Raw genomic sequence first — 15,192 nt, forward strand, 5'->3', positions numbered from 1 at the left:
GACTTGTGTGTTATGTACTTCTCAACCCTGTCATCTGTGCATTATGCCCCACTGACCCTGAACTTTGTGCATCACGCACCCCTGACTCCTTCAGTGTGTGTGTGTGTGTGTGTGTGTGTGTGTGTGTGTGTGTGTGTACACTGCTGACTCCCTGTGATACGCAATGCTGACCCCTGCACTCCCTGCGATACGCAATGCTGACCCCTGCACTCCCTGCGATACGCAATTCTAACCCCTGCACTCCCTGCGATACGCAATTCTGACCCCTGCACTCCCTGTGATACGCAATTCTGACCCCTGCACTCCCTGCGATACGCAATGCTGACCTCTGTACTCCCTGCGATACGCAATGCTGACCCCTGCACTCCCTGCGATACGCAATGCTGACCCCTGCACTCCCTGCGATACGCAATGCTGACCCCTGCACTCCCTGCGATACGCAATGCTGACCCCTGCACTCCCTGCGATACGCAATGCTGACCCCTGCACTCCCTGCGATACGCAATGCTGACCCCTGCACTCCCTGCGATACACAATGCTGACCCCTGCACTCCCCATGATACGTCATGCTGACCCCTGCACTCCCTGAAATACGTCATGCTGACCCCTGAACTTTCTACGATGCGCTCTCCTGACCTCTGCACTTTCTACGATGCTCTCTCCTGACCTCTGCACTTTCTGCGATGCTCTCTCCTGACCTCTGCACTTTCTGCGATGCTCTCTCCTGACCTCTGCACTTTCTGCGATGCTCTCTCCTGACCTCTGCACTTTCTGCGATGCTCTCTCCTGACCGCTGCATTTTCTGCGATGCGCTCTCCTGACCGCTGCATTTTCTGCGATACCCACTCCTGACCCCTTGTACTCTGTGCAATATGCACTCAAGACCTTTGCACCCTGTGCATTAAGCACTCCTTGATCTTGTATGATATTATTGCAATTGTCCTAATCACTACACTTTGTACACTGGGCTTTATATGACATACTCCTGACCACTGTACTCGAAGTACATTATATGCTCCTGACGTTTTTTAAAGTGGTTGTAAACTCTCATATATACCCAGTGAAGTGACTGGCCTCAGGTGATACACAGAAATGAAACAAATCCTCCTACATAAGTCGTACCTGTATATCTACAGTTGTCTTTCTCCTACATCCATTCAAAGTGCATAATTTACACAGGATCTCTCAGCTCTGAAAACCAGTGTCACAAAGCTGACATTACATTGGTAAGGAGAGCTCTGAGAGCTGACTGGAGGTAAGAGACACACCCTCTTCACACAGCTCACAGGAACAGAGCTGAGGCTGCCAATCTGCTGAAGGTCCCTCCCCTGCCACCATTTTTCTCTTGGTGTCAGGAAAAAGAGTCAGGTGTTTCATGCAGATAACAGAGGAATGAGGCAGTGAACAGAAATGACACTTAGAGCTAATTCACACGTGTGGTGTAGATTGAAGCTCAGGTTTCACATAATTGATACAGTAGTTGTTCACTGGTTCATGGCAGGTTTACATCAGGTTCAGGACAGGATTAGCTCTCAGGATTATCCTCTTCACACATATGCAGTTTAGAAACAGTTCCCATAGAAGTCAATAGCCTGTAATACGCACCTGGACTGCACTGCTGAGAAATCGGACAGGACTCTTTCAATCCACACTGAATTCGCACTGCCAGTGCTCCAGACGTGTGAGCAGGCACCATAGGAAGCAATGGTATTTCACATGTCATGCAGATTAAATGTGGTTCAAACCGCATCCAATCCGCATATATGTGAACCGGCACTTGGTGTTCTGGATTGAGGCAACAACACACTATATTGAGATGTGCTTTGTTCATATTTGGTGTCTGAGGTTTACAATCGCTTTAAGTCAGGCTGTGTGCAGAAAAGCATAAGTAATTGAACAGTTTAATTTTTTTTAAAAATGAGTGCGCTGAAGTTTGTTTGTGTCTGTTAGACTCTCGCATGTGGCCCAGACATTAATGCATATTTTGTGGGTAAAAGGAATGTGGTATATGTGTGCTGTATATCTATACAGTGAGTAGGCTCAACAGGTGTTGCAGTACTCAGCAGAAAGGTTGGTGTTAAGTGATATTTTTAAAATATTTTGACAACCCTGTTTGCGGTGTAATTAGTATTTCACTGTATTCTTTGGAAGAGCTTTTAGGTTGTTACTGTATGAATTGACTCTGCTAGAAGTTGTAGCTAGCTAAGCAAATACATAAACAATTTTATTAAATACACTTCTTGCATGTGCTTCTGTCCTTATGATGATAAATCTTCCAGTGCCAGGTACGATTGTTATCAAAGCTGCTGCAGGTATGTCTTTAAGCCACACCCATAAGACCCAAAGCCAACTTTTTGGTGGCCAAACCAGTTTTTCACACCAAAATATTGTCCTTTCTTTTGTCAGTTTCAAAAGTTGGGAGGTATGAACAAATGCCATTTTTGGTTGACATTATTGTTTGGTAATGTACTGGTAGGTGTACCGGTGTAACATGGAAGCTAAGTCACTAGCACTAGTGCACATGCAGCCCTAGTGTCTGTTTTTTTTTACTTACACCATGGGTACCATCTCCATAATGTGTGTATGTGCTTTTTGTGTTACGTTATATTGTTTGGAGGCAGAGATAAAATTAAATGGTTCTGTAGAATAAATACAGAAGTAATTTTCCATCTAATAAATGTCCTGTTTTGTGGAGAGCAGCAAGCCAAGTTACAACAGCAAATGGATCTTCAGAAGAATCACATCTTCCGTTTGACTCAAGGACTTCAGGAAGCCCTGGATCGTGCAGACTTGCTGAAAACAGAGAGGAGTGACTTAGAATATCAACTTGAAAATATGCAGGTAAGATTTCTGATCTACACTAAAATAGGCCATCTCTGCAAAACTAGGTTTCTTTGTCGAAGGTACATTCACTTCTTACATTGGTTCAAGGGTGGCAAAACAACAGAAAAAGTCACAAATTCATAAATAAATAATTCATACTTGCAATAAGCACTGGCCTGGTGCCTAATTTTCATTATATTAGGTTTTACAGTTTTTTTGTTTTCTTTTAAAGCATGGTATCAAGTTTACAATAAATTGGAATGGAACATACGTCCTGAATCTGCCGCCATTAGGAAACATACATCACAATTGTCTAATGATGTCAGAAAGTGACAAACGTTAAGCTGGGTATACCTCTTGTGTGTTCAACAGAAGTTGGTCTAGCGACTGGCTTCTGTCAAATAGTCATGCTGGAAAACCAGAATTCGATCAATACTTGCAGCCAATGGCTGCATCAGTGATCTGTGTATTCTGACATGGGGGCAGTCCCAGTTGTCAGAGTACAAGGACGCAACAAGAGAGATTCCTGCATCAACATCCGATGGTGATGCAGGGATCTGATTTTTTTTCTGTCAACTTTAAAAAAAAAACCAAAAAAAAAAAACAGTGTATACCCAACTTAAAGTTTAACTAAAGGCATTTATTTTTTTCGTTTTGGGTAGAGTGGAGATGGATTAGAACACTGGTTAGGTTTTTATTGCTGTGCTGCTTTTAGGGAAATTCACCCTATTATTTGTTCTGTTTACCTTTTATAAGTGAAAATAAAATCTAAAATTTTGGGTTTTCCCCACAACAGTAAAAGAGGGGAAATCTTTCAATGGGGACACAAATTCTGGTGACCTGGGAGGCCACACAGAATTCCTTTAATTTGCAGGGATTTCCTCTCACTTCCTGTTTTGGCTGTGAGACAGAAAATGAAGGGAAATCTCCCCAAAGGGACACAGATAGTAAAAAATAAAAAACTGACAGCGGTTTTACCCTCTTACTCTATCCAAAATGGAAAATAATTATTGCCTATAGTCTACTTTAAGGATATTGGGTGTATGGACAATGAAAAGTAAGTCTTTACAGAGGCTCTTAGGTGGAAGGGAGGGGGCAGGGAGGGGAGTTCAATGACATGATGAATGTAGCTCTATAGTACTTCAAATGTTTGTTTGCTTTTAACGTTCGCTTTTGGAGTGAATGGACTTTCTCAAATGAAAACCACATACACACTTAGAAATTATTTGTTTGGATGAAAATGTTCCATCCTTCTTGGAATTTTTCTTGTCATTGCGGTCAAATACGAGTGTTGATTTGACACCAAAAACAATTAGAAAATTGAACAAATTTTAATAACACAGAAAAATTTGCACAAAATTCTACTAGTGTATGGCCAGCTTTACTCTGGCAGCCTCTTTGAATTTTCTCCTTGTCATAGCCATTGTGCTAATGAACTGTACCTGGAGGAATAGGAACAAAATAACATCTGATCATGCCAAGTCTTTTGGAAAAATTTTGGAAAATCTTTGTGCGTTTCTGATGCTTGCCTTTGCTTGAGTCAGCAGTTTTGCGACTACTGCAGACAACAGTCCAACACTGTTGTTGGTTGGTCTGCTCTTGTTTTGTCATTTTGGGTTGGTCAGCTTAAGCATGCCCCAGGTAGGCTTGCTCACAGCCTTGTTGCAGCCAGCTGTAAATCTTTTTTTTTTTTTTTCTTTATCGTACATCACAGGTAGGGTAATTCTTAGACTAACTGGTTATGTTCCACCTCCAGGCCATAATGAAAAAACACAAAGCTGTGATGAAGGCCTACAAAATCCTACCACTCAGAGCATGCCTTCAGTACCTTTTGGAGATCATTTTTTATGTTTTCCCTTTTGCTGGATCTGTTCATTAGCTTCTTGTAAGTTTCTCAATTAGTGTCTGGCTTTTGATTCTTAAATTATAACTAAAGGTAAATCTTTTTTTTTTTTTAAGTTTTGAATAAAGTGTAGAGGGATTAAAACACCTGTCAGGTTTTTATTGCTGTCTGTGCCCTGGGAAGGTAGATTCACCCTCTCTATTTCTCCGGTTTACCATTACCAACAAAAGTAAAAGTAAATTCCAAATTTTGAGTTGTCCCCAAACGGGAATAGTGGGGATATTTTCCAATGGGGATACTAGGCCTGGTTACAAGAGATTCCCTCACTTTAGAGGGATTTTCTCTCATTTCCTATTTTGGCTAGGGGTAGGCAGTAAATTAAGGTAAATCTGCCCAATGGGACACAGATGGCAAAAAAATAACACTTTCAGGGGTTATAGCACCCCCTTATTCTTTCCAAAATGAAAAAAAAGTTTTGTCTTTAAATTTACTTCAAGGGCTGTCTCTGGCACCAATTATTCAGATTGGTCACCGATCGAACTTTATGACCATGAGTGACTGTACCCCAAACCTGTAGGTGAAGAGCAGGGACATGCCTGTAAATTGTTGACTGACACTGGGCCCTGCAGATAGCATGCAACTTGGCAGGCAGTCTGCATTTCAAGAGTAGCTGGTAGGGTGCTCTAGAGGTCCAGGCAGTGGTCCCATGCAATGGATGCCAGACCCTGATGACCAGGTATGATTCTTACCGAAGCTGCTGCAGGTATATTTATTTATTTTTTTTAAAAACCCATATGGTCACACTTTTTACTGCCTGCACCAATTTTTGGCATCACATTGTGCCTCATTTAAAAATTGTCCTTTTTTTTGTCAAGTTCAAATATTGGGAGGTATAAATATACTCTATGCCTTTTTTGGTGAAATTATGGTTTGGTAGTGTCATGCTAGGTATACTGGTGTAGCATGGAATCTAAATCACTAGAAGCGCTGCACATTCAGAACTAGTGTCCCCTTTTTTTGATTCGCACCATGGGTACAGAGCTCCACAGTGTGTATGTTCTTTTTCTGTTACATTATATTATAAATTTGTTTTGGCAGCAGAGAAAAATTCAAACTGGAGGTGAAGAGTTGGGATAGCCTATACGTTGCTGATTGACACTGGACCCTGTAGATGGCATTCAAACTTGCAGGCGGTTTTCATTTCAAGAGTAGCTGGTAGGGTGCTCTACAGGTCCAGGCAGTTGTCTCCAGATCCTAATGAGCACTATGTGGATATGTCTGAGGTGAAGATCGAGCAGGGTACTGTGCTCTAGCTCTGAATCTGAAGACACCAGACCAGTAAGTGTCCTTGGTTACTGGTCCTAGTGTGCTGTTCTTCTCCCTGTCCCCCAGTGCGCCTGCACATGCCCACCCATCAAGCTGTTCTGCAAATGTACAAGCCATCTTGGATGCCTTTCCATGTGTACACCAATCAGCACAAACACCTACAGGCTCCCTCTGCCTGCAAACAGGCAGTATAACAGCACAGGTATTCTGTGCTACTGGGCTCCAAAAGCCTCCAGGTGTTGGACACACAATGCTTCTCTCTCCACAGTTCAAGGTCTTAAGTAACATTGTAAGGAAGAGTCACATTGCAAGCAATGGTAGATGACCTTAAACACAAGAGGGTGTTGAAGGTCTACCAGCAGTTTAAGTTGCTATTGTTTGGAGAAGGAGGTATATAGGTTCCTTCTCTGAGCCTTGGCACTGGTTCTCTTCCTGGTGCTCAGGCCCTAATCCCTGAATACTTCAGGATTTTCTCCTTAAAGGTCACAATTCTCCACTTGAGCCCTGATGAAGTCACATGACAAGTGATGTAACGCGTAGGACGGAAGCGTGGTGACGTTATTACGGTACGGATGGCAGCCGTCATCATGGTACTCCCAACCTGTGCTGTTTTAAAAAACAGTGATTGCTTTCTGGGTCTGCAGACCCGTGTACATATTGTGAGTAGTTTTATGGTTTACTTATACATTAATAAAAGCTTGATATACTACACTATGGGAGCTCTCTTTTGATCCCCTTTTTATGAGGAATTTTGGAGGTGGAGGAGAGGTAAAGGTATACACAACCTAAAAGGATATTGTTAGCACTGATTGCTGTGAATGCCATTGAGAGGAGTTTTCATGTGTTTCATCACTGAGATCCATCTGGTTGAGGATTATCTACTTGCATTTACGCTTTGTGACTCCTTGAGGGTCGCAGTTTGAAGGTTATCGTGCATGCTAGGCGGTGAAGGATTCCCCCTTTGGTCACTGAATTTTACACGTTCTTTTGTGCGGAAGATTCACACACTATTTGTTCTTTGGGACTGCATTTATTTGCTTCTTTTTTTTTTGTGGACTTTTTGGGACTTAATTTGTGTCAATTTTTTTGCCATTCATCTTTTTTATATTTCAATGGTTTTTATTAATTTTAAACAGTCTAAAACAGAGGCAACAAAACACACCCACGCAGGGGCTATCAACTGCACCAATACAAAAAAGCAAAATGGAGAAAACAGTGCTCTAACGCCAACAAGGCAAAAAGTGCGCCCACCAGGGGCTATCAATGGCACATAAGTTACAATAACATTAATGTAACTCTGACTATAACAACTAAAGGCAGCTGTCCACTGTCACACCAAAAACAAACAGAGATAGAGAGAAAGGAACAAAAAACAAAACAAAGAGCAGGGGTCCAAGAGCGCCAATACCGAACGCCATTACATTCCCAGACTAGCCGGAGGGAGCGTGGGAAAGGCATATTGCAACCACGGCTCCCATATTTTCAGAAATTTACGTTGGGAGTCGTTGCATATATTCAACATTTGTTCGTTGAGCATCATAGTGGTCATACGATCCCGCACCCCCTGAAGAAGGACAAACAGACTCTTCCAGGCCTGAGCAATTGTTCTAGTGGCCGATAAAAACAAATAGGAAGCCAACTTCTGCTGATGAGCCAAGAGGCCCTGTATGGGGTAATGAAGCAAGGCATACCGAGCATCCCGGCGTATGGAGAGATGTAACAAAGTGAAAAGGAGGCCAAACACACAAGACCAAAAACGCAACAGTCTCGTGCATGACCACCAGAACTATGGGGAGTCTATGAGCAAAGAGCGTATTTCTGGAGACTCTGGGGTGCTTATTGGCCCAGATAAAGCGCATAATCCTCGCCTGAATCGCCATTCATCTTTTTATACACCTATTTTGTATTCACCTATTGGTCCAGTTTATTTGTGGTGTCACAATCTATGTCACTTTAAATGGCTACTTGATTTTATTTATATTTACCACTTTATTTGATGGTCCCTAGTCACCATTTTTGCCACGTTTCTAGTCTTTTTTTTTTTTGTCACTTCCCTTTCATTCTAATAGTGGTTTTTGTATGCATTCACTGACACTTGGTTTCTTGTTGTGATCATGCCACTTTTATTTGTTATACCTCTGTGGATTCACTCCTTTAGCTATTATTGTGCACTTTTTTTTCACAGGTTGTATGTGAATTACTTTATTTATCTCGATTTGTGATTATTCACTTATTTATCAGCATTTATGTGTTATTGTTTAATTAGGCACGCCAAGCAGCGCAGCACCATTTTTTCTCCCTGAATCCTCCACTTTAATTGTTTCTAGGGAGGATTTTTATGCTGTTATATCTACTATTATAGAGCAGTTGTCTGATATCCTGGCAGATACATGCGTGACAGACGCCCCCAATCACCCTCTCCACCAGATTTTTCATGGGATTTTTTCTCCTTCTGCCTCACAGACTTCAGAGGAAAATGGGAAAGAACAATCTGGAGAGCTGACATCATCATATTCAGCTTAATCCCCACAGGATGAGGCATAGTCCCCAGGCATCTCTCCAACCCCTAAAACAGCTGTTGGGATCTTCACAGTTGTGGTGCGCAGCAGCCTGAAGTTGCAGCAACCAAAGTCAACCTTTTCTGAGGTTGCTGGGTTGGGATCCTAGAAAGCTCCAAGTCCCCTAAACCTTTCCTCTTCATCCTTATATGCAGGAGGTCTTGTACAAAGACTAGGCACATCCACAGAAAATCTATATTCCTCCAAAAAGGTTTGTGTGGCATTACCCCATGGAGGAGGACCTCCGTATGAATTGGTTGGTCTCTACAGTGGATCCTGTTATAACCAACCCAAACAAGTCCTTTTGAAGGCATCCTTTTCCCTGGTGGGAGCAACCATGCAGCCTTCTATTGCTACAAAGTACGTTTGCTATTATTTTTTGCTCTGGGCTAAGCATATGGCTAAAGTTCTGGGGGACACTTAGGGCAGGTTCCTCTGCTCATCTGTACCTGGAGCTCCTTTGAGAGGTCCTATGCTTTTGTGTAGTCGGGCTGGGAGATGCTCTTTTTAAGCATTACCGGTTAGGCCATGTGTCTGATCAGATGAGACATACTCTGTGGCACAACAATAGGGCTCCAAGTCTTCCTCAGCAGGGACTAAGCAGAGTTGCTTTCATCCTTTACAGTCCTCAAGCTCAAAGCAAAGTCTAGAACCCAGTTCCATAATAGGCAACAGTCTCCCAAGTCCTCCAAGACTGGAAACAAGTACCGTACCCAGTGAATGCATGCCCCTCCTTCATCAAGTAGAGGGAAAGTTTGTAAGCCTTTGTGTCTGTTTGGTGCCAGGAAGTTCCAGATTAGTTTGTTCAAAACATTATGTCCAGAGGTTGCCAGCTAGAGTTTGTAACCATGCCTATTCTGCATTTCATGGTCTCCAATGTGTTTTTTTCTGTTTTCCCCACAGAAAGTGAGATTTTCTTATTGTCCTAGAGCAGCTTTGCTCTCAAGGCAATATTACCTTTTAAAGAAAAAATTCCAGTGCTTTCACCCCAGCCTCTTTTGTGTTCACATGTTGAATGGGGGCATGTACTCCATTTGAATTCTGAAGGTCCTTAACATCTTTCCCGCACAGAAGCTTCTGGAATATGTTCGGTCCATGATTGCTACCCCTCATCCAGGGGATTTTTTGGCATTGGTGGACATCAGGGATGTGTATGTACATAGTTAGTCTGGCTGAAAAAAGACAAAAAGTCCATCCAGTTCAACCATAAAAGAAAAAAAAAAAGTTATCCTACACCCACAGTTGATCCAGAGGAAGGCAAAAAAACCCCCCAGCAAAGTATGATCCAATTTGCTAATTTATAATAAAGTACTTGTGAGCCACTATAGTTCTGTATAATAATTATATAACTAATTGTGTTACTGAGGTTTGCTGGCGCTGATACACACACTCTTATAATGTGCAATATACAAATAATTATATTCCAATAGTGCCGCGCTCCTCTTATTTGTGCTTAAATTGGTATATATCAAAAAAAATTCCTTACTAGATTGTGCTGTGATTAAACTAAGAAATAAATAGAATAAAATATAATATAATAAGAATCAGTTCATATAGTGATATTTCCAAAGTCCATTACATGAAGATGCTTCTCTTGAGTGAAAGTGCTTCTCTTAAAATAAAGTGCTTTTCTTGAAATAAAGTGCTCTTCAAATAAAGATATTATTATGCGCTCACCTCAAAGGAAGCCTAACTGTCAGTTAGGCAACCATAGTTTTTAAAGACAGGGTGATCATTCTCCTCTAAATGATATGCTGAATTAACAGATGTACTTCTCCTTTTTGTCCACCGGGGTTAACTTGGTGTTGGACTTCCCTTACACAGACTTGATTACAAGGATATCTCCCTCTTGATGGTGTTGGATAAGGATAAATCTTTCTTGTTCTTCATTTTCCCTAATATTCAATGTCATTAAACATATAAAGCCTTAAACAGTCTCCTTTCTGTGTGTTGAACACACAGACTATACTCGCCGCTGTGTTCTCGAGTGTGTGGTGACGTCAGAGCCACTCCCGTACGTGTTGCGCCACCGAGTTACATGGCTTCGTCAGGGAGATGTGATTGATCAACACTTCACTCCTCACTATTTACAGACCACGTGCACTACAGTATAATAGCGCCACTGTGCCCTATAAATAGTGAGGAGTGAAGTGTTGACCAACCAAATGCATATGATTCATGCATATTCTTAGCCCCCAAGTGCATAACCTTACATTTATCAACATTAAGCCTGGGTTTACACATATGCAGTGGGGTATATCGCATGTTATTTGCACAGGAACCGCACCGCATTCCTGTGCAAATCACATGTGATTTGTGTGCAGTGCGATTGGAGCCATTTTGTATGGCTCAGATCGCACTGCACCTGCACTAAAAAGGTGCAGAACCCTTTTTTTGGTCTGCACTAGAATTGGATTGCATGGGTATTCACACCTATGCGATCTCATTCTGCACATCGCACCGAGTTTTGCGGACCGATTTCGGGGTGTTGTTAACATACATACCCGCAGCGGTTCGCATGAACGGGGTGCGATTCTTATGCGGTGCGGAATTCGCACAGGAAACGCTATGTTCTGCAATGCATCAGTGTGAACCCAGCCTAAACCTAATTTTCCACATAGTTGCCCAATTAAACAGTGCATTGAGGTCGCCTTGTAAGTTGGAGACATCCTGTAAGGACGTTATTCCACTGCACAGCTTGGTGTCATCTGCAAAGACTGATATTATAGTTATAATCCCAGACCCTATATCGTTTATAAATATTTTAAAAAGTAAGAGTCCCAACACTGAACCTTGGGGTACACCACTAGCAACCCGCCTAGACCATTCAGAGTATAACATAAGCCGTGTGTGGGGAACTGTGTCAAACTCTTTTGCAAAATCCAAGTATACCACGTCCACCTCCACCCCTCTGTCCAAGGTTTTGCTCATCTCCTCATAAAAAGAAATCAGATTTGTTTGACAACTTCTATCTTTCATGAATCCATGCTGTCTGTTGCTTAAAATATTTTTTTCTAGCAAGAACTCATCCCAACTATAGATGTTGAACTAACAGGTCTATAATTACTTGGTAAAGATTTTGACCCCTTTTTTGCAGTCAAATTTAAAACCCCCACAATATCTGTGTTATGCGTTCCTATTCACACAGCATTTCAAAATTTAAAAATATATATTTTTTTACCTTTTAAATATTTCTCAGGAGAAGGTATCATGGCTGACTGACATAGCTGATTTTTTTTAAAACATTCTTTATTTTGTTGAGAGTTCCACTAGAGCAAGAAAAAGCAGTGATCAATCATATATTGTGCATTATAGAATATAGGGCAGTTTGTCAAGTTGCATAGTACAAGTGTACATCGCAAAATGACATGTGGCATGATATGAAAACCACTACAAGCGGTCCCCCGCCAGCTTGAAGACTGAGAACTGAGCAATCAAAGACTGTTGATTGCTCAGTTCTCAGCGCTCCGTGAGAACCATTCTTTTGCTCTGCCCACCTCCCCCCCCCCCCCAGTGCTCACTGGACTGCTGGGCTGTGGATGGAAAGAGAAGGGATCGGCTGGCTCGGGCTTTCAGTGGATCCTTGAGAGGCTGAGCCAGGTGCCGTTCCAGATACCTGGGTGAATCCTGACTTTAAAGTCGGGATCTTTACCCATCCTGGACCAGCTGAGTGATGTCAGCTGACAGTGGACGTTAGCCCGCTGTTGGCTGAAAATGGGTCACAGGAGTGCAGAATGAAGTTCAGCTTTTTTTCAATGCATATGATGTATCAAACCTACAGTGGATATAAAATGTCTACACACCCGTTAAAATGTCAGGTTTCTGTGATGTAAAAAAATTAGACAAAGATGAATAATTTTGTAACTTTTTCCACCTTTAATGTAACCTATAAACTGTTCAACTCAGTTGATCAACAAACTGAAATAATTTAGGTAGAGTAAAAATAAAAAAATAAAATAATATAAGTTGCATAAGTGTGCACACCCTTAAACTAATACTTTGTTGAAGCACCTTTTGATTTTATTACAGCACTCAGTCTTTTTGGGTATGAGTCTATCAGCATGGAACATCTTGACTTGACATTCCTTTGTTGATTTGGATATATGGTTTGGGTCGTTGTCATGCAAAAAGATGAAGTTCCTCTTCATGTTCAGCTTTCTAGCAGAAGCCTGAAGTTTTTGTGCCAATATTGACTGGTATTTGGAACTGTTCATAATTCTCTCTACCTTTAACGTAGGCCCCAGTTCCAGCTGAAGAAAAACAGCCCCAAAGCATGATGCTGCCACCACCATGCTTCACTGTGGGTATGGTTTTCTTTTGGTGATGTGCAGTGTTGTTTTTGCGCCAAACATATCTTTTGGAATTATAGCCAAAAAGTTCAACCTTGCTTTCATCAGACCATAACACATTTTCCCACATACTTTTGGGAGACTTCAAATGTGTTTTTGCAAAATATAGCCTAGTTTGGATGTTTTTCTTTGTAAGAAAAGGCTTCCGTCTTGCCACTTTACCCCATAGCCCAGACATATGAAGAATCTGGAAGATTGTTGTCACATGTACCACACAGCCAGTATTCGCCAGATATTCCTACAGCTCATTTAATGTTGCTGTAGGCCTCTTGGCAGCCTTCCAAGACCAGTTTTTTTCTTGTCTTTTCATCAATTTTGGAGGGACGTCCAGTTCTTGATAATGTCACTTGTTGCGTCATATTTTCTCCACTTGAAGATGACTGTCTTCACTGTGTTCCATGGTATATCTAATTCCTTGGAAACACTTTTGTACCCTACTCCTGACTGATACCTTTTACCAATGAGATCCCTCTGATGCTTTGGAACTCTGTGCGGACCTTGGCTTTTGCTGTAGGGTGCGACTAAGAAAATGTCAGGAAAGACCTACTAGAACAGCTGAACTTTTATTTGGGGTTAATCAGAGGCACTTTAAATGTTGGCAGGTGTGTACTGACTCCTATTTAACAGGATTTTGAATGTGACTAATTCTGAACACGGCTACATCCCCAGTTATAAGACGGAGTGCAACCACATTATTTTAGTTTTTTTATGTTTATCCGTCAACAGATTTCAGTTTGTTTTTCAGTTGAGTTGTACAGTTTATAGGTCACATTAAAGGTGGACAAAGTTCTGAAATTATTTATCTTTGTCTCATTGTTTTACATCACAGAAACCTGCGATTTTAACAGGGGTGTGTAGACTTTTTTATATCCACTGTACTTTAAAACTAATAAACCACTATACTTATTCGACGATCATAGTGCACACAATTCATTCAAAAATCTTAACCAGCATTTGTACTTGCTTGTGTTAGGTTCTTTATTCTCATGAAAAGGTGAAGATGGAAGGAACAATTTCTCAACAGACCAAGCTTATTGATTTCTTACAAGCTAAAATGGATCAGCCATCTAAGAAGAAAAAGGTAAACATTTCTCTTGTTATAGTATAGAAAGTATACCTTCCATTTCTCCAAAAATTATTTATACTTGTTGCAGAGAAAAATCCTGATATGATATGTTAATTTTACTGAAGAGAATTCTTGCTTCCAGCAATACTGCCTGCAGCCTCCTGACTCTGAGTAGTTCCTACTAGGCTCTGAAAAACCTACTGCAGGGAGACAGCCTATTCATTTTAAAGTAAATGGAGACCCTCATCTTCGAAAACAAAATAGAAATGAAAGGCAAAACATTTGTGTATACATATAAAAAACATTATAAGGCCCCATGCACACTAGTGGCTTTTAACTTCCTAGAAGCTCAATACTGTTATCCTATCCATGCACACTATTTTAGACTAGTAGCATTTTTCAAGCTTCAGTGTTTAGGAGCAGAAAAAAAATTGTTTTTTTGGGAGTGTTTTTCCAGAAAAAAAACGCTAAATGCTCCAAAAAACGCTACTAAATGCTCCTAACAGCTTTTTTCAAGCTCTTTTTTTCCTCTCTACATATACTGTAAAAATGCTAATAAAATACTATTACTAGCATTTTTTAATCCAGTAATTTTTCCAGTATACTGGTTTTTTCAGTGAATGGCTGTGCGGAGTGGGCCTGTCAACACAAGCCTCATCATTAGATTAGTTAACAGCACAACTAGAAAACTGACCACGCTGTGCTGTCCTGCATAGTGTGGTCAATTTTTAATAGGAAAGCAGAGAGACTGGCAGTACCACCAGGTATTTCACACAATGGAAGCAATAAGAAGAGAACAGGACTCTTTCTTACAAGTACTTGGTACGGCAGGCACATTTTAGGAATATGAAATTTTGGGTTTTACAACTAAAATTACTTTTTTTGCATAGGTGTTTCTTTTGCGAGCTGCTATATGAAGAGGTGAATAGCATCTATCAAAAAAATCAGTAGCATTTTAGCAATTACCAGTTACAATTTGTTTATCTCATTTGCATTGCAGGGTTTGTTTGGTAGACGCAGAGATGACCCTATTCAAACTTCGCAGATTCCATTGCAGTACAATGAACTAAAAGTAGCTCTGGAAAAAGAGAAGGCACGGACTGCAGAACTTGAGGAAGCTCTCCAAAAAACAAGAATAGAACTACGATCAGCCAGGGAAGAAGGTACCTTTTGTTTATCAGTTATCTTTTGGTCAGAGTTCTATTTGTTGGCCAAGTTCATTAGCTG

The 15,192-nt window shown here is 41.1% G+C and overlaps 1 protein-coding gene across 6 annotated transcripts in view; it reads left to right on the plus strand.

The window, feature by feature from the left end:
- LOC149455085 (citron Rho-interacting kinase-like) overlaps positions 1 to 15,192 on the plus strand; it is a 207,354-nt gene that overhangs the window by 137,666 nt on the left and 54,496 nt on the right. For all 6 annotated transcript variants that reach the window (XM_089686650.1, XM_089686652.1, XM_089686653.1 and 3 more), the window contains 3 exons: positions 2,701 to 2,841; positions 13,873 to 13,980; positions 14,966 to 15,128. In XM_089686650.1, the coding sequence (XP_089542776.1) occupies positions 2,701 to 2,841; positions 13,873 to 13,980; positions 14,966 to 15,128 (412 nt within the window). The remainder of the gene's footprint in view (positions 1 to 2,700; positions 2,842 to 13,872; positions 13,981 to 14,965; positions 15,129 to 15,192) is intronic.

The sequence above is a fragment of the Staurois parvus genome, unplaced genomic scaffold (genome assembly GCF_062004578.1).
Source record: "Staurois parvus isolate SC_StPar_1 unplaced genomic scaffold, SC_StPar_1.0 ptg000404l, whole genome shotgun sequence".
In the NCBI taxonomy this organism is placed as follows: domain Eukaryota; kingdom Metazoa; phylum Chordata; class Amphibia; order Anura; family Ranidae; genus Staurois; species Staurois parvus.